This window comes from Thermobia domestica, chromosome 1, assembly GCF_964235325.1.
Source record: "Thermobia domestica chromosome 1, izTheDome1.hap1.1, whole genome shotgun sequence".
Classification (NCBI taxonomy): Eukaryota; Metazoa; Arthropoda; class Insecta; order Zygentoma; family Lepismatidae; genus Thermobia; species Thermobia domestica.
This window is the reverse complement of record NC_137454.1, coordinates 186,083,294-186,108,158: the sequence shown is the minus strand read 5'-3', so window position 1 is coordinate 186,108,158 and position 24,865 is coordinate 186,083,294. Positions and strand designations below refer to the sequence as shown.

Here is a 24,865-nt window from a genome sequence, read left to right as displayed (position 1 = left end):
GAAGTGAAGATGACCTGTAATGGATGAATTGTTCGCTACTGATAAAAATGTGTTAAGTTTGTTTCACTTAATTTATATTTTATGCTTTTATAAATTTTATGAGAGCTAATAATTACAAGATTTTCATTCTTTACGATTACCTTTTGTAAAACATTATACTTATCGAAGAGTAAAATCTATATTATTTATAGGATGTAATTTACAATAGTTAAATATTAAAATAAATAATGAATATTTAAACAAGAGGTAGAAACGTCTGGCATTCAGAGTCATAAAATGTGGCCTCATAGACCTTCTGTAAGAAATGTTAAATGATAATTATTTAGCATTATTCACAACAGGCCAGAAGGCCGCACTTTATGACTCTGAAGGCCAAATGCGGCCTTAATCCGCGGGTTTCCCACCCGTAGTTTAACCCTAGGAACACCAAGGGGGCGCTCTGAGGCCCACTGCCATTAGTTGTTAATGGAAGCCAAAATACCTTGGTGTTCCTAGGGTTAATCCATTTGAACACCCCGGTTCCTTAGTACTTGATTTTCAAAGGAGTAAGGATCTAATCTAATGTTTATAATGATCTAATCTAATCGTTCTAATCTTTCTAATAGTTTATAACTAGATGCAACTAGTATCGGAATGTATCTTGTTAGACTTAATGAGCGTTTAAATGTTTAAAATTTCATTCAACTTGAAAACTAATTGATTTTCTTTATAAAAAACTGAAGCCTAAAATTTGTTAAGATGACAATCTAATGACATTGTAACTCATTATAGAGCCTGAAGCAGATGTTACAGTACATTTCAAGGAACAGGACCACCATCATGTATGGAAGTTTTCAGCTAAACTGAAATTTGAAATCTTTTTAAACTTTTAAAATTTTATTATGTTACACTATCTTAGTTTTTATTCCTTGTTATCGCAATTAACACTAAATTTGAGTAGCGTGTTAGCGTTTCTGAATTACGAAAGATGAAGACTGTTTCAAAATGAATATAAAAACTTGGCTTGTTTTAAATATTTACATCTCATAATTTTAATTACAATTATTAGTAATTTCAAATTATTACTTTTGAAAGAAAAAATCTACAAAAGCTATACTGGTTTCAAATGGATACGTATAATAGAAAGATAAGCTAAATTCATCTTTCAACAAGTATGAACATTAATAATTTTATGCTCTTCCGATATCGCTATGGATATGTCGGAAGTCTTATAGAGCGGCTTTGTCCGTTCTTCCATCTGCCTGTCTGTCTATGAACATGTATCAGAGTAAATATGGTAAAAGTTATCTCAGAAGATCAGCACAACAAGGGTAGCTTCCAACTTTTCCATTAACTCTCTATTCAAACCGGAAGTGGTTAAAAAAACTCATTTCTAGTTTCAACGTTCGTCGCTATAGAACGAGTATAGTAACAGATAATAAGAAGTTTTTTTTTGCAATCGATTCAGCGTGTGAGGACAATATAACATGACTATAGAAAACAGTGTCAAACTGGAAGTGGTTGAAATTTACTATCATTTCCAGTTTCAATACCAGTTTAACGTTTATCACCATACAACGGAAACAGTAACAAATACCAAAACCGGACGTCGTTCAAATTTATTATAACACCCATTCTTAATACCCGTTTCATCGTTTATCGCCATAGAATAAAAATAATAACATATAGCGACAAGCTTTTTTTTTTTTTTTTTTTTTTTTTTTTGCAAATGATTCAGCATCTCAAGGCAACGTATCATTACTATACACAACACTCTACCAACAACGAAAGTGGTTCAAATTTACTTTTACTTCCAGTTTCAAATACCGATTTCAACGTTTATGGCCATAGAAGGAAAATGATAACAGATAGCGACAAGCGGTATTTTTGCAAACGATTCAGCGTCTCAAGAATGTCATAACTATCTACAACACTCTGTTGAAATCAGAAGTAGTTTCAATTGACTATTACTTCCGGTTTCAATACTGATTTCCATTCAACAAAAATGGTAAATGCTATCGAAAATGTAGTTTTCTGTAATCGATTCATTGTCCCAAGAACAGGCTCAATATGCTCCGTTGACCCTCTATTTAAAGCAGAAGTGGTGTACATTAACCTTTTCCGGTTTCAACATTCATCGACATAAAAAGAAAACGCTAACAAATAGCAAGAAGCGATTTTCCACAAACGATTCAGCGTGTCAAGACAATATAATATGACTATACAAAACGCTGTCAAAACTGGAACTGGTTCAAAATCTTTGGATTTACTATCACTTCCGGTTTCATACCGATTTAACGTTTATCGCCATAGAAAGAAAACAGTAACAAATAGTGTAAATTGTCTGAGAATTGAGGCCGACCCTGTCCGGACATCAAAATTGAAGTAAAATTTATTTTAGTTCCTCTAGTAGGTATATTTTCAAATTTCTAGCTTCTCGGTATAGAATGAAATACAAACTAATGGAAGATTAGCGCCTCCATCATTATGAACAATAAATGAATTGTAACAGCTGTCTTATTAAGTTTTTTATTGGTTTACATAAAATTGTATTAGTATCTTCTATATTCATCGTTCTTTATATATTCAAGAACAGTACATCGCATTACTTATATTTCTTCCCTATAGCTAGCTTTTCTTTGAAGTGGAACAAGTGTTGATAGGAGTAAAGAAACTTCTCTCTCCACTTTTGAATGTTTTGTCAGTTAGACATTGCAACGCACACAAAGAACAAGGAAATAATTTTGACTATTAGAAAAGTTACCTGATTTATCTTATGTAAATAACAAAACTGTATTATTTGTAAAATTAGGAAATATAACTACTCATACTTACTGCATTTGCATTGAATTTATAATGTAACAGTTAGGAAAGTCACTAGCAATAGGTACTAAGTAGGAACAACAATCCACTGGTACACCATTGATAGAGCAGTTCTTCAAGTTCTCATTACAGTTTCTGAAAAAAAAATAACGAAGTATTTAACATTTTTGAATTTTGTTTACGGTAGTACATGACATTAAGATTTCTTCAGAAAAGTAATGCTCCCGGAAGTAGGAACTAAATACACGGTTCTGATTGGTTGGCGTTATCCGTTTCTCGTCATGTAGTCTACTTATAGCAGAAATCAAACACCAGATGCTGTTGTCCCTTGTAGCCGAGTGTGCTAGTGAGCGGGCTATTAATGCAAGTCGCTTCTGGCGTGGGTTCAAACTCGCCCCAGAATTGTAGTAGTAGGAGGAGGAGAAGGAAGAGTAGGAGTAGGAGTAGTAGTAATAGTAGGAACGAGTTAGAAGCCACATAGGGCTCGTTTTGTTCCACCTTAACCCGCATGATATAAATTTAATCTCACCTGCTTCCTCATGACCAACTTAAAAGAGATGGCTAGGTTAGCGGGCGAAAAAATTACTTCTGGGAGTATTACTTTTCCGAAAGGGTCGTTATGACATTGAAAATAATTATTTACTAATAATTATTTTAATATTTATGTATATATTAAATAATTATATATATTTATTAATATTATAATAATTATTTATTATATTTTTATCACTTAAAAACTTCGAAAGTAGGTTTGTATTAATGTTCTTAAAAATTGAAAAAATATGACCTTAAAGCATAAATATCTCACTATTGGAACATCTGAATCTAGGCATCTTGAAACTATACTCAGTGATGGAGGGTCTCTTGACAAAAGAAGGAAAGAAAAAACTCCAACGAATGTCAAGTAATCCTCATACTCGAAATATATCCTTACGCTCCATCTTAAAGAAAAGAAGAAACAAGTCTAATCAGAAATATCAGTAATACTTTAAGTACCGTGTTTACTCGCGTAATAGTCGCCCTCGCATAATAGTCGCACATTATGTTTGAAGTAAAAAGCATTCGCCAAAAAATATCCACGCATAAAATTTGCATTCTACAGGATTTTTGTTTTTGTGAACGAGACTTTCTTCCAAATTCCTTATCTTGCGCGAGTTCGAGCAACAACAACAAAGAGAAAACATCCTGTGGCAAAATAAAGTGTTTATCTCTCGAAGTTCTATGCAAATGAATAGTACAAAGCTGGTCTTCTATAACATCTGACACCGTGTCTTGTCAAAAAGCTTCAAAAGACCGGCATATCCACCGCTTTGGACCAAAATGAAGACGAAGTTCTGCAGAACAGTTACGAAGATTCAATCAGATGCAGATATGACAGAAAGTGAAACTTCAGGTGAAAGTGAATAGTGCCTTTCGCATGTATGGATAGCTCTGACAATTTTGTGTGTATATTCCTTCTTTGTGGTATTACATAGTTGTTAATCATGTATTTCCCAAATACATAAATATATCGCTCTTTTGTGCCAATGCCAAGATTTTTTGTCTTCCACGAATCGGTAAGTTACGAGTTTAATGTTTACAAGTTTTAATATTTTATCGTTAGTAGGCTATATTTTATTTTTTATGTTGGCACAATGTTGTATGTATCAAAGTTCGAAATTGTTTGATCGTAGCGATAACTGAATGACAGCTTTCCTCGTATAATAGTCACAGTTGGCTTTTAGTATTAAAAATTGGTACAAAAGGTGCGAATATTACGCGAGTAAACACGGTAAGTGATTCGGGAGCAAATTCTCCCATGTATTACCAGTATGTTTGCAGTATTACTTTCATCCTCGGCGTATTTAGTCTCCCCTGGATGTAGATGGAAATATATTCCATCAATATACAACAAAGAAACTATACTAAATATATAATCCCAATGTGCTTTATGCTATACCAGGTCAAGGTAACTGTTACTACTCATCCTAGAGGATTCCTTCAAATCGGATTTCACAAGGCAAATGTTTCCAAGAAAGAAAGATTTAATAATAACGGAGGTAGTTGGAGAGTACTTTATATCATAGGCCCGTAGTCAAACTCCCTCAATAAAAATTGTTGTGGAAGCACCTCAGGATTCTTAAACACGCGTTTTTGGAAAGGGCACATACTAGTTCCTAAGTGAAGTCTTGATCCGACCAAGGTAGGTCCCATAGTTTTGGAGCTATGGACCTTCCGAATTCATTTTTTCATGATTTCGGCAGCCTATAACACATAAACTATGAGGTTTTCGCCCTATGTTTATTGGAACATTTTTGTTTGTTTTACTCTCAGGAATCACTCCTCTGCTTTTGCACAAGGAATTTAGCGCCATACTGTATGTGATGCTATCGACGTGATGCTGTCTTTCGTGAAGTTCTCGTTTGCCTTCCAGATATTGTGATTCTTGTTTGGTTAATAGTCTAACGCTGTTGGTGATCGTCCACTGTATTTATGCTTGTGTTTCTGGAAGAAGTTCACTCAACGTCTGTGGTAGAGAGCACAACGTCGAGTCAGCCGCCTGAGAGTCAGAGGAAGTCTTTGAACTCCACTGTTGGTAAATAGAGAGCATAACCGTAAGAGATTGGAGCTGAACAAGGTTCCGTAATGCAAAAAGAAGTGAACTTGTTGTCTCGAGATTGACTCCTTTCTCTTCTACCCGTGCATCTTGATGTCTGTGTCACGGTTTCGGAGACAATTCGCGACGCCATCATACTTGTTCCTGGAGCAGATGGAGAAATGCTGTAACCCGGCAAGTGTCAGATAATATTTTTACAATCCTTAATTTACAATTCATGTTCATTTAGTCACCTATATTGTGCAAACTCTCTAAATTTGATTGGTAAGTACCATTTCGATGTTCGTGACAACTTTATACCTTATCTATCTACTCCTAACGCTCAGCCTTCTGAATTTTTTGCTCTACCTATTCTACTGACTATATCGTTACGGTAGAAAACTGGTTCCCTACCTCCCTTCTATCCTTGTCTCAAAACCTCCGTTGCTCAAAACAGTAGCTGAAATACCATTTCCGTATTATCTTGTTAACGTACCAAGCCAGTGGAATTACACCCTACCGTAAATTTTCAGTCACCGTCAAATTATCATCGTAATATCACTATTAATCCTAAAAAGCTAATTTCTGTGCTTGCCGATTTCTTTTACGATGCTATCCCAAATTTGAGTCAGATTGTATTTAGTTTTTTGCAATGTGTAGGATTTCCTTTCCGTATATAGTGTTTGTGTTTTGGTTAGGAAACAATGGGACATGTTCATGGAATTTTTTCTCGCTTTGACCGGGGGACATTATTTCCTAAGGAATCCAACTAAGTTACACAAAATAGTTTTATCTGAGTTGGTTTATTATTATTATAATACTTTTCTGTATCCTATCTTGATTTAATTCCATTTATGATCAATGTATTTGCTATATGATGCAACGGAGTGCAATTTCTGTCATTCCTTTTCGTGGTACATTTGTGTGTCTTAACTGAAGGTAAAATACTACTATGTTCTTTTTGTGGTCTTTTTCACGGTGCGATGAAAGAGTATCTTACATTTGGGACTCACTGCTGGTGATAAGGGTTTATAGAGTTTTTGCGGCCAAACATGAAGTCCTGGGTCGTTTGGGTGTTTTCCACTGTAGTTGCAGTTTTTTTCCTGTTACGCAGCGATAGAATACCGATGATAATTTGTATTGTTCAGAGAAAGGAGTCTACCGTTGGAGAGCCGATTTTTTCTGCCCCTACAAATTTTGGTAATGCGAGATTATTTTGGGAGCATGATAATGGTCACTTTATAAATTCTTATGTTAAGGTATTACTAGTACGCTATAGCTCTAGACAATGAGTTGATTGTTGATTATGTTTTTAAAGTTTATGTCGCGTATAATCTACTCTTAAAATTGCTTTTTGTCTAAGAGTAAACATCTTTATATTATTTATGGCCTATCCGACTAGTTGGTTGTCAAATAGTTTTTGTATTATTCAGATGTCGAGAGTGGACGCAGCAAAACCCTTCTCGCAAGTTCATGTAGTAGGAAATAACCGCATTTTATCTAATGGATCAACAACCTAATCCTCTTTTTCTATTGTTTGGTTTTAAATAAAGTCTGGATGTAACTAGGTTACTATATGCGTTTCTTTTCGGGTGTTTGCATTCAAATTGAGCTATTATTTTTTATATAAGAAATACATTTGAGTTAAGTGCAGATAGTAATTTGTAGTCATTTTCCAGTAACATAATTGATAATAGTTTATTTGAATATTTGGGTATTTACCGAATACTGCTTTTAGCAATACTATTGCACCTTACTGTTGCATCTTTTATTTATCCGTTATTAATTATTATTTATTGGCAATCAGTTCCATTGGCAAACAGTTATTTTCTTTATTTTCACACTGAATTTTTGTTACCACATTGTGTTCCTTTCACGCCCTCACACCTTACTTAACCCTGCCTAACACTTAACATCCACACAAAATTTATCGTCGTGTTCGGTCTCACGTTTCATCTCAACTTTCAGCCAACGACACTACGTTCAACACCACCGCACCGACCAAAGATTCAGACTGCAGAGACTTATTTTTGCTAACTCCAGAATTTCGTCGAGAAGTTTCCCTTATCTTAATCTTTTTTCTCTTCCGGCTGCCGACTTTTTCAGAACTACCGTCCCATTCCTACCATCTATCTTTGGAAACGCCTAAAATGTTCCATTTTGGCTAAGAAATTCAGTAGCGAAATGTAAAAGATTCTATTGACATCGGTTATCGAACCAGTGACCCGGCAGAACATCCCCTCAGATAACAGAGGAGGAAGCTTCAACATTTCATCAGTTATTTACCAGAAAGGACGCATCTGGGAGGAGTGATCTAAGTCAGACTTTCGTCTGTCTTTTGTCAAGTGGCCATTTGTCTTCCAATGTTGCGAATTGTCTTTGCTCGATGGTGAACTTTGTTGATGATCGTCGCTTCTATTTCTGTTTGTGGTTCTGGACGAGAATCACCCAACTTCTGTGATAGAAAGCCTAATGTCGGGTCAACTGTCCGAGGATCAGAGGAGGCCTGGGAAGTCTTCTGTTAGTAAACGGAAAGCATGACCGTCAGGGAGAGGAGATGAGTAAGGAGCTCGTAGTCCAAGAGGAAGTGAGCCTGTTGTCCCGAGATCGAGTCCTGGCACTTCTATATAAGAACCTTGATCTCTGTGCCGTGATTTGAATGGTGACTCGTGATCAGCGTATTGGTTCCTGGAGCAGATGGAGGAACACTGTAAACCGGGAAATAACAAGTAATTCTTATAATCCTTCATCCTCACACCGCCCCATGTCCATCTAGTCACTCATCTTCTGCAAACTCTCTAAATTTGATTGCTAAGTATCACATCCATGTTCATGATACACTTACATCCCATCTATTTCGCACGCACAACTTTTTGAGTTTTATGGTCTACATATTTTACTGACTACATCTTCATTGAGGTAGAGAACTGGTTTCCAAAATCCCTCCCAATCCGATATTAAAATCTTTCGTTTTGAATATAGCTAAATTATGTAAATGCTAGTCTCTCAACTTCTGGCAAGTCCTAAAATATTACTAAACTATATATAACTCATTTAAAACTTATGTCTCTAAGTGATGCTTCAAACTAACTACCTAACTACAATTAGTGATCTCCATTTATGAAAAATCAGTTCAAATACCTAAGTCTTCAATAAAAGGTTTTCATATGTAGCCAGTAAAATGACAGGGATTGTGACAAGTTGACAAGTATTACGGATCAAGGAAGATACCGAGGACTGCGTGCATCTTTAAATCCTGTTTCTTCGGCTAAGGTTTAAGACGAGTTTGCAACAATATTGAGCACCTTCAGAACTATACTCATACAGGAGGGTAGTAGTATTCTTTACTGTAATATGTATTAAATTTGTGAAGTACAGGGTGTCCCAAAAGTATGTAGTGAGTACCGTACTGATCAGCTGATTGCATTTTATATCATTTCTTAATGTTATGCTTAGTTTCTTTATTATTTGTTCTTAAAGCCTTTTACTTATACATTAATCTCGGAACAGTCGAAGGAAATAAACCCACAAGTTAGAATGTTAAACTTGATCAATGTGGGTGTGTATACCTACTTTTGGGCCACTATAATTAAGTTGAACAATAACAAACAACACACACACACACACACACACACACACACACACACACATATATATATATATATATATATATATATATATATATATATATATATACACAGAGTGTTAATGAACTATACCGACAAACTGTAAGAGGTGATTCCTCACATTAAAATAAGAGAAAAAGTTCATATTGACCTATGGCGGAAAGTGCATAGTTTCAGAACTAGGGCTGTCCAAAATCGCGAAAAAGCCAAATTTCAATAGGCCCTATTTTAAATTCGAGAGACTGTGGTTGGTGGTCCTTATCAGCGTAAACGAAGTCACGCATACGCAATCCAAAAATGCATATCTCATTAATGTTCAATGTGTGTACAGAGTATTCCGTGCAGGGCGAAATTCTCAGACATGCCATCAACCGAATTTTGAGATATGCTTTGACTTTACAATTGATCCAAAGTAGGCAACCGATAAACTTTGATAGCAGTGAACACGGAATCCTTTGGCGATGTTGAAAATGTTAAGGATCGTCAGCAGCACCATCTCTTGTACTCGGGAAAACGCATGCTGCGATGTTTTCTTTCACGCTTATAAGTGAAGAAAACTTGAAATATACTGTGACGAAATACATATCATCACAAGCGAACACAAAAAACATGGAGCTGCCGGTTCCTAGCTTTCCCTCCGAAGCATTGAATGCCCATTGTTGTCAAGGCTTACCTCCTGCCTACTTTGGACCCTCCTTGAAATCAGGGTACATCTGAAAACTATTGAGAACATATCTGAGAATTACACCCTGTAGGGAATACCCTCTACATGTATTGGCAATTGATGAAATATGCACTTTTGGATTGTGTATGCGTGGCTTCCTTTACGCTGATAAGGCCCATACACGGTTTCTGGAATTCGAAATAGGACCTATTGAAATTTAGCTTTTCCGCGATTTTGGACAGTCCTAGCTCTGAAACTATGTACTTTTTGCTATAGATCCATATGAACTTTTCCCCTTATTTTGATGTGAGGAATCACCTCTTACAGTTTGTCGGACAGTCAGCGACAAAGATTTTTCCGTTTGGTAAATTTTATTTTGGGAGTAATGGTAGTATGGCTGGACCGTACAATGGTAGTATAACTGAAACGTAGAGAAAATTACGTTGCTTTTAATTTACTGAAAGCTGTACTTAAGTTGTACTTCCATTTTGAAGTTATTTAGGAACTAATTTCATAAAATGGAAAGAACTTTTCCACTGATTGTACAAGGAACGCTTTTGTGATGATTTATACTTTCATGTTTCGTTCCAGATGCAATGGAACACTTAGGTTGTGAAGGCATTTACAGGTGTTTATGATCTCCATACACAAATTGGGAGTGTTACTGGAAACGGGGGAGACATTAGCGCCCTGTGCAACCCATTTCTTGAACCTATGTGAATGTTTGTAACGAACAGCATGAAAAGCGATCATGTAGAACAGCGCTAGTAATCGTGGTTTAAGTGGAAAGAGGGTTGGCCGCTACTGAAATCCATAGGCAATTTGTGGTAATGTGTGGAGAACATGTACCGTCGTGGAATACGGTTACAACTGGGTTGGAAAGCGGGAGTACCTCGACGAGAAAGAGGAGCAGTTCTGGAAGAAAAATTACACTGAAAACACCACCCATCATCACCGTAGTAGGGAGGACCATTCAAGAGAACAAATGGATCACATTCTCTGAAACGGAGGCTGTCACACGACTGATCACAAACACCCTGGAGCACATTGTGCACATTAACTTACAGTTGAGGAAAATCAGTACGAAATGGGTTCCGAAACTCCTGTTTAAAAAAAAAAAGCAATGTCGCCTGGACATGAACAGAGAACTTTTGCAATGCCATGATCAATCTCGAAGATTTCATGCCTAGGCTTGTGTCTGGTGATGAGACTTAGCTCCATTACCATGAGCCGACGACGAAGCAGCAATCAATGCAGTGGAAACATCATGACAGTCCACTGCCAAAGAAATTTGGCACAACCCTCAGCTGAGATGCGTATGGCCACAGTGTTCTGAGACACGAAAGGTATTATCCTCATCGACTGGTTGCAAGGTTGAGCCACAGTTAACAGTGCAGCATATCTGAAGACCACCAGACGTTTACGTCGTGCCATTCGAAGTAAGCGGTCAGGAAAATGAGCGAAAGAAATAGTTCTGCAGCATGAAAAGCATATCCTCATAGCAACCTAGAAACACTGGTGTCATTGATCCACTACAATTTACAGTGCTACTGCACCCACCCTACTCTCAGGAGTTGTTTCTCAGCGATTACCACCTGTGCGGGGCATTGAAAAAGTCTCTGTGTGATCGTCGGTTTGCAGATGTTCATGAACTTGAAGAAGGTTACGAAACATGGGTGCGTGGGACTTCAAACAATTGATACTACGAGAGTCTTCTGAAGCTAACACTCAACTAACAAAAGTTCATAAAGATAAATGGAGATTATATTAAGAAGGTGAATACATTGTAGCTGTGTAACTTGTATTAATATGTTAAAAAATACATGTAAATAATTCACGGCCCTCGTATATAACATTCTAATTTTATTCCTTTGATGTATACAAAACTAGAAAGTTATAATGATTAGTATTTATGAAACCTAGTACATAAAGTGCGACAAACGGTTGTACTTACGTAGCATTCCATTCAACCTGTTTATCGGAACACACTGCAAGTGCTGGGAAGGTACTTGATGAATTATCATGAGTTATCACTTCATATGCCACTGAGCTGTAGAAGTACTTCATCCAAAGAGATTTAGCTGCCATCGCGGAAAATACCATCATAGCTACCCAAACAACAAGCCACATGAATCTATAAAAGAAACAAGACATCCTTTTATAAACTAACAACATACATTTCAACACATTTAAATTTAGTTGAAAATTAAATCAATTACAGTAAAGTCAAGCAAGTGATATAAAATTACTATTCACGCTGCCAGTCCAATATGTACTAATACAAATATAGATTAGTAAAATTGTAACGGACATATAAATAAAACTTTCTATGCGCCATTCATAGACATTTAAAAATACAAAGTAGTGAGCAAATATATATATAAAAAACCTATTTCAATAACTTTCTTTAAAAAAACTTCCAAATACTTCCCACCAATATATAATTTTTGTTTCAGATAAACATATATCAAACACGTAGCTTCTCAATCGTCAAGGTAAAATAATCACAGAATAAATACATGACGAACTATATAAAAGATCAAAAAGATACCACAATATTATACTTCATTTTCTTCAATAAACAGAATAACAATATATGTCTTTGTAATTATAACACTATGTCCGATAATTCAATTTAATTTTCCACCACATGTCTGTTGGTTATATCTAAATTCTTCCCTCTTCTTCTACATTGTCATTCCATCAATTCTATCGTAATAATTCATTTTTATTACGAGGATATATCCCGAGAGAAACGAGTATAATGATTTGTTCCTTCCATACGTGTTTTACTTTGAATTACACTATTTCACGGATAATCACCATAATGCATAAAACCCAGAAACACACATCACTGATATCTGGGGTCCATTGCAGAAGTCGCCCAAAGATTACACTAGATGGCAGTATAATGACGCACAGCAACATGACACTAGATGTCGGTGGTGAGGAGCCACATAGTAGCAGAGGAAAGAGGGACCACGCCGCAGTGTTGTCAGATGTTGGGAAATTTCCCACAAAAAAGGAAATTCTTATCATTGGCGGGAGTGCGGGAAATTCTGGTTGAAAATGGGAAATTCTGTCAACTTTTCTTCCTTTTCATGTCGGCTCTTTCTCACTCCTTGTCTTCATCTCTTTGCACATGAAATAATACATGGATTGAAAGCGTCTTTAAAGATCAAAAGAACCAGAACAGCAAGAGAGAGATTTACAAATCGGGAAATTTCAGGGGTTTGAGCAGGAAGTCTGTTATTCTGATTCTGACAACACTGCCACACCGCAGTTGAGTGAAACAGTCGCGCAAGTTGGAAGGTTTGAACAGCGTGCATACGTAAAAAAATGCAGTTAACTGTAGCAGAAATGTTACGAAGAGCTTGCAGAAGCTTTAGGAAACATTGCTCTATCGAACGGTTGGGTGGTGGGCAGCAATACTCGGACGTGGCAGAGCAGCAAGGGCCGACAAATAACAATTCGGACGACCTGTCATTGTGCGTAAGGACTTTGTTAGTATTATCATCGTTCAACGCAGGACAGGAAATGGGCTGTGCAGGAATTACAGTCCCATAACGATATTGAAGAAAGAACTATTTACAAAATTTTGATCTCATGCCAAAACTGAAGGAACCATTGCATGGAATCACTGGCACAAATCCCGGGGGGAGGAGGAGAACATGTCCCCTTCAACCTTGGAACTGGGGGGGGGGGACTGTCCCCCCAATAATCCGATGTGAAATGTGTTTGTTGGAGAGAAATGTGATTATTTGTTTCCGATTGCAACAAAGGAAACTGAGATGGAATTGATGTCCCCCAGAATAAGCCTTAAATGTGTCGGGCTCACAATGTTGAAGATAACTCTGCTCCCCTGATCCTCAACAGCATTGCTTTACAACTTCATAAATATTTTGAACATCGCTAAAAAAAAAGAAAAGAAAAAAAAGATGGGAACGGTCTTACCCGTCCCCCCCATCACTGCATAGAATACGTGAAGACATTGCAGTGAGCCGTCAAAAAATTAGCTCATGGGTATTTGGTGCATTCCACATCGTTGGCAGTTACGATGGATTCTTTGGGAGACTACTGCGAAGGATTCTAGATGTCACTAGTATGAGTTTCTGTGCTTTACGCACAATTGTAAGTATTTTTGTAATGATTTATAATAATGTAATTCGAGATAAAACATATGGAATAAATATTTTTTACGTGCTTTATCTTGATCGGGATATGTACGTTAACGTTTACATTTTGTACGAACTTTACATTTGTATATTTCAGAATTTCGTGCTGCGTTCCCATTTTCGTGAAAAAAAAAAAAAAATAGTTGTCATGACTTTTGTAATACCCCTCGTAGTACTTCTTGATATTTCTACGGAAACGTAAGCAATTGTTTCCTTTAACGGTATTTTCCAGTGGAAAATATTCATAAGCAAAATTCAGATATAATACATTAATTTATTTCCTATTGCTTCTTCCAGTGGCAATGTAAAACATTAGATAAAATAATTGTTTACTCAAAATTGACTTGTGAAAAAAATTGGTAAAACACAGGATCATTTTCTTCTAAATATTGACTTCTTTGTTAGAAAGTTTACCTATAGGTTACATAAAAATATAGTCACCCTTTTGTTACTATTAGAACTTTTGTTTATTTTCTTGCCGTTCAATTCTTTTATGTTCAAATAAAACTGGCCTTTTTGTTTCGTTTTGCTCTTGTTTTCCAGATAGCTATTACAAAAAATAGAGCAATTTTGAGTGTGTAGCTAACTTTAGACCTTGTACTTTAAAACATGCATTAATCTCAAGACGTTACCATAAAACATACAACACAAACACAATTTTCTTTTTGTTTTCAAAATGTTGCCATCGTCGTATTCTTTATTACTAAGTTTTACATTAAAACATTGTTCGAAAATAGTGAGTTTGATAAGATCTCTGAAATTGCTTAATTTTTATGTACTTTTCTAGAGAGTTGTATTAAAAACATTGGTATATAAAGATGTTCTTTGCTAATTATGGACATTGTAACCTTTGTAATTTTAACTAGAAATAAGAAGTTTACTGTTATACTGTTGCAAGTTGTTTGCTTCCGTTTTACATTAGGAACTGCAACTATGCATGGTAGAGCAAACAATTGAAGAAAATTAATAAATATGTGAGTCAACATGTATATATATATATATATATATATATATATATATATATATATATATATATATATATATATATATATATATATATATATATACACGTTTTCCTTGCCTTTCTTAATTATCGTTATTTGCTATTTCTGTCAGGGTTGGAAAAGTAATATAGCCTAACACGCATAACATAATCTACATTGCACTCAATAGCTCAATGGTCGATATTTCTATAGAGAAGTGAGTGTGTAAATATTTTTTTAGTAGTGATCCATGTCTTAGAAGGTACAAACATTAACACACAGGTTAATGTATATACGAAGAAAACATATATAAGCTTCGTCTTGTGTCAGATCTACATCTAAGAAGCTGCAAAGCTCCATTGTGCAGAAGGTAATTTTTCTCTTTTTGTAAAGTTATAAGAGTATAGTTTAACAAAATACCCAAATCTAAGGTACAAACTGCCAAAGAAATGAGATCAAGAGCCATTTAAATAAAAGGGTGTGATAATCGGAATCTGAACAGTGTACTGAGCTCGGAATGAATTTGGTCTAAATTGGACCCTATCTCCTAAATTGGACCTTTACAATAAAAATCAATTTCATTTTTTTTAAATTGTACTACATAAACGAAAAGTACGAAAACCTTTCAGTTTAACGTCCGACGATTAACCAATTTAGGCAAGTGAATGGCGATGGTAGAATTGCTCAAATGATAACGTGGGAGGAAATTGGCGTAAATTGAGAAAATTCATGGACACGTTGTTGTCAGACAAACCAGTAAGAAAACTCATAATGAAAGCAAATACAAGTTGCTAATTCCATACAATTATTTTAATCTTTGTCATGTAAGACAGGTGTAATTTGTAAGGTTGGCTTAAACATTGGTTTTTATGTTCATAGTGTGTTGCCAAATAGTTAAAAAAAGAACTTTTGAAAACCTCGGTACAATGATTTTGATTGTTATTTTTAAATGAAAAAAGAAAAACTCCCAACGACAGGATATAATACTTGTGAAACTGCATTTTAGTGAATATATCTGAATGGTTAGTAAAATTACTGAGGCTAAGTAGAAAGTGCGAGAGAAAAGGCTTTACATGTTATGAAGTTGGTCAGGTAAGCTGAGTTCAGTAATGGCTAGTACCCAGAACGCCCAGAGTCAAGCTCACTGTTCACAGAATGGGCAAAATATTGCAACACCCATGCTGACCTCTATTTGTGACTTCAAACACAAACCAGTTTTCAATTGAAGAACACATACTTTTGCGTACTTCTATATTAGTGAGTCTTTTTATTTTATATTAGCATCTTCCTTCTTTAAAGAATTAACCATGTTTATACTGCTGCATTGATCTCTGATGATATTTCCATCTGCATTGGTATTTCCACTCTGTCATTTGAAAGACATTATTATTTTTACATAATCCTATTATAAAGTATTATCAAAATGTAAGGCCTTCTTCAGTAGATCATTAACGCAGTGCTTTCTTTGGTAATGATTCTTTATAATATTACTATCTCACAGTTGTTGTACTTGTTTATCAATTTCATACCATATACTTAACGGAATAGGTGGATAACTGTGATGAAATGAAGCACTTCTTTTACTTGTGTCCCACGTTCATATCCTCTAAAATAACCAATATATTCTGAACTGTATGAGAATATATCTCTGTACTTGTATATACAATAAATTATGTACAGTGATTTTTTTGTTCTGGTAAGTGATAAAGAGAACAGTGTTGAAAGTTTTGGCAGAGTGCCTTTGTATTTCTTGTGTGCGAATTTGGTATGTTTTCTTCTTTTACTTTTTGTTCATGTTTTTTCTATATATGCAATTGGAGTTCCTTTATTCAAAGTTATGCAGAAGTCTTGTGGCTTCTGTACTGTTTGACCTACTTCTGTAAGAAGTTTCGTTATAATCCTAATGATAGAAAGTGAGTTTTTTGTTTCTCCGTGGCCTCTGACATGAGTTGACGAACTGTTCTTGATTTCGTAAGAAAATATAAGTCAATCGATTCATTTTGTCTTTATTGAATTTGTAAAATTTTCAATTCTGCTTTAGAAGGTGTCAGTTTTGGACAGCACAATAAGATCAATTTTTGTTTTAGTTGCTCGTAAGTAAGGCCGTTAAATTGGTTTTGACTTTGCAATTGCAATTGGCTGCAAATACAATTAAATTTCCGTGTTCTTTTCGAGTGAGCACGATTTGAGTAATGTCAAATGATCGAATAACATGATACGAAAACGATAGGGGGTTCTCTCTTATGTGACCAGAATACTTTGTTAAATTGGGTTTGTTAAAAGATAACCGGGATCCTGCTCCTGTCATATTATCTTCGCTATCCATTCTTGCCTGAACGAGTTATTGGCATAAATACCTGGCAGCCAAACGAATTAATTTGTATCGTTCTAAAGAAATACTATAATAATGCAGTAATGTTTCTTGACAACACATATTTTATATTATTTCTATAACACCATGTCAGAGTTCGTTCGTGGCTAAGTGGGTAGTTACGCTCCGTTGGTACAGGGAACCCGGATTCGATTCCCGGGAGCTCGTGGTTTGGATTCCACGCTAATCAGTAAGTTCACGTCTCATATAGCCTCGCTGCTTAACGGGACGTTAAACTCAAAATCAACTCAACTCAACTCATAACACCGTGTCTTATTACAATAACTACTGATGCAGTGATACTGAAAATGATACACTCTAGTGTGAAAAAGATTTTAAGCCCATTTTTTGTTAAAAATAGTATCTAGTAGGAAAGTTGTAATGAAAAGTTTGTCGGATAAACGCCGACGCTTCAATCATCCTAAAGTTGTCTTTGAGGAAAGAGCTTAGAAATAGTACACGGGAATTTATTTACCCCATTCACCTTTTATTACTGAAATTCCTCCCATGTACATAAATAATATTCTAACCTCAAATAATATTCTAACCTCAATTCTAACCTCAAGTTCTTAGATATTTGATGGTTTGTCGGTGAGATTAGAGGAACCCAGAGACAAGTGTACTAAAGTGACAGGATCAAAGGCTCTTGTCGCCAAGGAGTGTATGTACAGCTCACAGATGACGAGGAGAACCCTAAAACAAGGGTCAGCGAGGAAAGGTCAACGTCACGGTCAAGTCCATTTTCGGTTTTTGAGGTGTGGTCTATACTTAGATGTCGTCTGCTACTCCGGGTAAAGTTATATATGTGCTATTCCGTGGTGTCATTTGAAACCCCCGTGCGAAAAGTGGGCGAGCCCATACCTATGTGACACTACTTCTGCTAGGGTCGTTCTCGTCATCTGTGAACTGTATGTACCTCTCAGATACGGAACGACTTAGAAAGTAAGATGGAGTTCAAAGACCAGGTGTCTTAGAGAGTGGCGAGGTTTTTTGCGAGGACCAGACGTCTAAGCGAAGAATCTCTCAGGGCTCGACCGTCCTAGAGAGTGGCGAGGTGTTTCGCGAGGACCAGACGTCTAAGCGAAGAATCTCTCAGGGCTCGACCGTTCTAGAGAGTGGTGAGGATATTGCGTCCAAACGAAGGTACACTCTCAAAAACCAAGCTTCCTGGAGATAGTAGGTGACGATCAACCACTGAAGATTGACACTTTCTGGAGTGTTGTGGCTCTTTTTTTTATCCTGAAATATTTCTGACTTCATTGATATTCTTTACTTGACGATTGTTAACGATGGTTGACATGTTCTACATGGTTCTCGACTTAAGTTGTTTACAGCCAGCACATAGTGTTGGGAACACGTATAGCTTCTCTGTACTGCCTGAATGATTTCAAGCGCTATACTTTTGTGTGAAAATCAACTTATAGTGATTTCTCAAGATCCAAATTAACAATTTCGAGGTAAGTACAGCCTTATTTTTCAAGATATTTTTAGTTTTAAATAGTATGCGTATTATTGTTAGAAATGTGTTTGCACAAATTCTTAGAAGAATTAAACATTATTTTGTTCCCGAAGAGTATGCTTCATAAAATTTATTTTTCGAAAACTACACATGGGGATTACATTGTATTGTTCTCAAGAATTACGTGTGAGAATTTGTTAAAAGTTTCAGTTATATGTTTTTTGCTCGTAATCAATTTTAGATTTATTCAAGTCAGTTTTATTCGAAAACTATGCATTAGGATTACATTTTTTCATTCTAAAAGAAAACTAGGTATCCAACTTTGTTGAAAATTGTAATAATTTGATTCTTGTACTTATATTTTTTTTAAGTTTACAAAAGTCTATTATTTTCGTAATTCACGCTAGTCCTACGCTCACCCTGGCCCTACCCACTCAACCAATTGAGGTGAAGCCCATTCACATTTTTAGTGTTAAATTTGTGCTAACGATACCTCAAAGAAAGACAATTAGTGCTCTTATCAGTAAGCCAAAAGAGATAAGAAAATCTTTAATGGTGGCATCTTCAACGAAAAGAATTAATCCCTCATTTTCATAATGAGATAAATACCACTAATTTTCTTTCTATGCTGTATCGTCAGCACTAACTTTTCGCATAATTTTCAAAATTAGTGTCCTATTATTACGTGTGGGTGAGGCTATACCTGGCCCCACCCACACGTATTCCAATTTTGAAACATATGCCCAATTCGTGCTGTCAACCTATATATATATATATATATATATATATATATATATATATATATATATATAAATGTAAAAAATAGCTCCACCTTCTCAACCGATTGAGATGAAATCCATACACAAACTTTGTGTTGAATTAGTGTTAACGATACCACATAGAATGAAAATTAGTACTCTCATAAAAATGCCGAAAGATATACCCAAATCTTTAAAGTAAACGATTGATCTCTAACTATTATAGTAAAACAGATACTACTAATTTTCTTTCCATGCAGTATTGTCAGCGCTAATTCAGTATTAATTTTTGACATTGTGTACAAAATTAGCGCTGTATTGTTAAAAGTGGATGAGGCTGTTTTGACATGAACCTGGCCTCACCGATACCCGTACTAATTTTAAACAATATACCAAAAATTAGTGCGGACGACCTATAATGCTAAAAGTTTTGTGCTGTTACATCAGCTTCAAAAAGTAATTTTAAAAAACGTGAACCTAGCCCCATCCACTTAACTGATTGAGATGAAATCCATACACAAAGTTAAATTAGTGCCAACGTTATCATATAGAGAAAAATAGTACTCTTTATTAGAAAGCCAAAAGCTATACGAAAATGTTTAATGGCGTCGTCATCAAAGAAAACAATTCATCTCTCATTCTTATGGTGAAATAAATTGCACTATTTTTTTCCATGCGGTGTTGTCAACACACATTTAGCACTAATTTTTGGCACAGTTTACAAAATTAATGCTGCATTATTAAAAGTGGGTGAGGGTGTCTTCACATGAACTTGGTGCCACGCATACCCGCACTAATTTTAAACTATATGTCAAAAATTAGTACTGACGACCTGCAATGTTAAAACATCTTTACTGTTATACAAACTGTTATACTGTCAAAAAATAATAAAAAACATTCTAACTGGACTAGGATGAACGGATTGAGATGAAACCCATAAACAAAGTTAGTGTTAAATTAGTGTTGACGATGCTACATAGAATAAATTACTACTCCTATCAGAAAGCTGAAAGATCTAGCTATCCATCCATCCATTCATATATATGGCTGCATCATCAAAGATAATTTACGATTTCATAATTTAAACGAGCCAGACGATATTTAAATTTCGTTTTCGCAAATTATTGTATTTACTTCAATATTTTACTCCTTGGAGCTGATCTTGACTTCAGTATACCTCTGGTGTGTAAGGCACTGGTTCGATCCAAGCTCCGGCTATGTGGGCTTTGTGGTGAGTATTGTGTGCTTGAGTTTTCGGAGGGTTCTTTTATTTCCTCTCAGTTTTCAAATTCCACTATTTCGTTCATCGTTATCACCGTCTTCCTCAGCCTCAGAGCATAATTATGAGACTTTTTTAAAGTTTCAATAAGTTCAAGGTGAAGTTTGCGATGGATTCAACAAGGGGACAATACGATTTCTTCTAAGCTGTCACTAATGTCGAATGTGTAATGTCGAGTCGACTCGGAAAGTATTGAGTCAATTAAAAAAAGTATGGACACTAGTAACCAGCCAATAGTACTAAATTTTGTGAGAACTAATAAATAGAAAACGTACCTTTTTTAAAAAACGGAAACTTCATTTAAAACAGACATAAAATCACACAACATAATTCTTCAAAATAACAAATTTTAATCTCCCATGTATGAAGTAAAATTTTAAACTTTTAAATTGATGCAATAACAATTCAAAACCACTAAATTAATTGAAGTGCGGATTCCTGTGGGAAACTGTTTCTTTTGCCAATTATAAAGCTTACCATCGCAGTGAACAGATTATTTCAGTTTAATTAAATTAGCAACACAATATTTTCATTTTATTGAAGTTTTTTATTTATTTATTTATTTGTTTGTTTTAAATAGACGTCTTGAGAAACAAACTGCAGACTTAAATTTTTAAACGGGGAAAGAGAGAAAAGAACGAATGTTGGCATTCGAATAGTAACAATTTCTATCCTATAAACACAAAATTAAAAAAAAAAAAGTTGAGAATGCTGCAGAGCTTTTCCAGAACAAATTTAGAAAGAATGGAGAGAGGGAGCAGAAAGAATGACTATGATTGTTCCTACATGTAAAAGTAAATCGTTTTATCCGCACCTTCTTCTCTTTCTCGCAAAATGTCATTTCCCTATGACTTACGGTTCCCAAGATATGACTCCTTATATCTCCGGAAATCGGCCATATTTTGGCCATTGGGAACGGTAAGAGTGACGCAAAACATTCCATCACTTCCTCAAGAAAATTTTTATTTCTATCGAATGGAGGGTTTAAAATTGAAAAAAATCGCAAATAACAGACAGACAGATAGACAGAGAATTCAGTAATGAACTTTTTAAGTTCGTTGATAAAATGTGATGTATGTTAAATGTATGTCAACTTTTTATTTTGCAAGAATTTCGAGAACGAATGGATAGTCTTGAAATACAGTTTAAATTACTTTTGAAGTTTTGTTGTGAACAACAAAGATATGCGAAGTCATTGTGTAATCATCTTGAAAGGTTTAAGGAGGAGATAACACACGAGGGTTCATTAAATTTGATCCCCGCTAGACGTGAGGAATTTCACGCATATTTTCGAGCTTTCTCCTGAATATAGATCTAGCAAATTCGTGTTGCGAATGGGATAGGGTTCGATTCTCGGCAAGGGCTTGCTTGATTTAGATTTAGCGTTAAGCAGTAGGTCTACAGCTTGATGGTGAAAATGACCAAAACTGAGTTTGGTTTACAAACGACCGAAGTCGAGTGAATAATTGAATTTCAATACATCGTAAATATTTTAACGAGTCACGATTTTACAACTTAATAAATATTATAAGTATGGCTGAAATAAGGTTAGTTAACTTTTCATCAATACTTAGATTTTTACATCAATTTCAAATTGCATTGTTAATAGGTCTAATTATGTATATTAATGGATATATAACCAAATTATTTTTACAGACAATTGATTGACAAATTCATTTGGAAGAAATAGTTTCAGCATTGTTAGCAATATCAATTACTTCCCACTTTTCAAATAACTTGAATTACCTGTGCTGAATAAAGTATTTAGAATTAAGTTAAATAATTCTGTAGCATATATATTGAGTATTAATTATGCAAAATCAAATTCGCAGTTTAATTCTATAATATTTGTATCTCACATCAGAATTTAACCCCTTACCGCATGCCGTGCCATATATGGCACATACCCTTTTTTCACCTTAGCTTTTTTGTGATTTATCAAAGGCATCAAATGACTTTTGTCCGCTGTGTGAGATATTCACGTGTATGAATAAGAGATTTTGATGTCATCTGGCATGTTCTTTGTAAGTTGTAAGTGTGCCATATATTTCTCTCGTTATTACTTATTTCTCGCCGGAATTAAGTGAAAAATCTAAAATTCAAGTTTTAATTCATTTTTCAAGTTCCCATATGAGGATTTCCAATACTGATAATTTTTTTCGCTAGAAAAAGTCATACAGAAAGGGGTCAACTAATGTCTTCAAAAGTAAACAAAATCACAAGAGACCCCAAAGGCTGAAATTAATTTTGTAGAGGAGGGTTGGTTTAGCCGCCATTGTCGACATGGAAGTTTCTGTTCAATTGGCCCTTACACCGTGAGTTGAATGCGAATGGAGATGAGGTGAAGATCAGTTGTTAGTGTTGTTATATCCAACATACTACAACCAAGTAGTATTTCAGTTATACCGTGAACTTGCGTAACGACAAGGTGAACATGGGACCTCCACAGAACGTCTTAAGGGCGTGTATGCTTTACAAGTGCAAACTGGGGTCAAACGCCGCTGCAGCGGGGCGGAAGATATACCAGAATTTGGTTAAGGTGTCCTGACTTCGCAGACAGTGAAACAAGTTTAAAATGGTGACAAAGTACTCGAAGACGCACCACGTGCCGGAACACCAACAAATGTACAAAATGAAGATCTTTAGGCAGCAATTGAGGCGAACAGTAACCATATATGTGAGGAATTGGGACTACAGTTCAATGTGAGTGGATAAATCAATCAGCAGCACCTCCAGCTACTTGGGAAGCAGTAGAAGTTAGGTCGATGTGTCCCATATGATTTGACTCTGGGCTAGAAGATAACGCGAGGAGACACCTGTGATTCTTTGCTGTCTCGTCTGAGGAAGGAGCCATTACTGGACAGGTTGACATGTGATGAGAAATAGGTCCTGTACGAAGCTCCACGCGCCGTCATCACTGGTTAGCATCCCATGAACCGGTTCTGAAACAGTCGAAACCAACACCGCACCAGAAGAAGGTCCTACTGTTTGTTTGGTGTACTACTTCTGGCGTCTTGCATCGGAAACTGGTACCAGCTGGTCAGAGCATGAATGCAACCGTGAACTGTCAGCAGTTGAGACGTGTTAAAGAAAAAATCAAAACTCTGGAGCCAACACTTCGGAATCGCAAAGGAGTCCTCCTGTTACAGGACAATACTAAGCCCCACGTGGCTCTGATGACCCGGGACAATATTCTACGCCTTGGATGGGAAACACCATTACATCTGCGATACTCCCGGGCGATTGCACCGTCCGAGTATCACCCAGTTCATTCCTTGGACAAGGACGCCAATTTAAATGCTTAGTAGAGGTGCAGAATGCATTTGATCCCTTTTTTTTTTTTTACTTCACTGCCCACCAGGTTCTACTGCGATGGAATTCATGGCTTTTCAGAACGTTGGCAGAAGGTCGTCGATGCTGATGGGGACTCTTTTTGATCTTCCAGGTACGTCTTAGGTATGATATCAAAGTTCGAAGATGGTGACTGAAAAAGCGACAGAATTTTCTTGGCTACCTTTATACCTTAATTTTTTTAATGTCAAGCATGCAGTAGTTTAGAACAAATTTATCAATATTTATTTTTCTCCATACTCCGTACACTGTATTTTAGATGTAATTGAAAAGAGAAAAAAAAACGCACTGGGACATTGGCTTAGAAAAACTGTATCATGAGAGACGTGCTAGCATTTACGGTGGTAGTAGGGAGATGAATTGGCGAACGGGGCGACAGGGAATGGCGGTAGCCTGTATCAAAACAGAAAAATCGATCTAATCTGATGATCATGGTGATCATGGAGCATGGAAGCCTTTCAGTGGTAGCAGCCAATAATTGCAGAATACCTATGAAGATGATAATACTCCTTACACGTTTGTTACATTATTTTGTCTGTAGGAATGTATACCGATACACTGTATACCGATGAATTGAATCTTGAACTTCCATTTTTATCGATTTTCTAGTATATTAATTTGGGTATGTTGATTACAAATTCGAAAATTACCTTCTCGAATTCATCGAAGTCATTAACTATTTCTGATTTTGATACTCTGTAGGTCACATTAAGTTTTAGCTGTGTTAATGTGTAAAGAAGAAACAACTCTCCTTTTAGGTTCACTTCTGTAAAAATATTCTCTGGTATTTTCATGAAAGATATCACACAGATTAATATACGA

The 24,865-nt window shown here is 35.8% G+C and overlaps 1 protein-coding gene across 1 annotated transcript in view; it reads right to left on the bottom strand.

Annotated features, from left to right (window-relative positions):
* LOC145666831 (uncharacterized) overlaps positions 1-24,865 on the bottom strand; it is a 120,680-nt gene that overhangs the window by 55,447 nt on the left and 40,368 nt on the right. Inside the window, exons 12-13 of the mRNA XM_081734407.1 lie at positions 11,622-11,801; positions 2,815-2,937 (exon numbers count right to left, since the gene is read on the bottom strand). Of these exons, the coding sequence (XP_081590533.1) occupies positions 2,815-2,937; positions 11,622-11,801 (303 nt within the window). The remainder of the gene's footprint in view (positions 1-2,814; positions 2,938-11,621; positions 11,802-24,865) is intronic.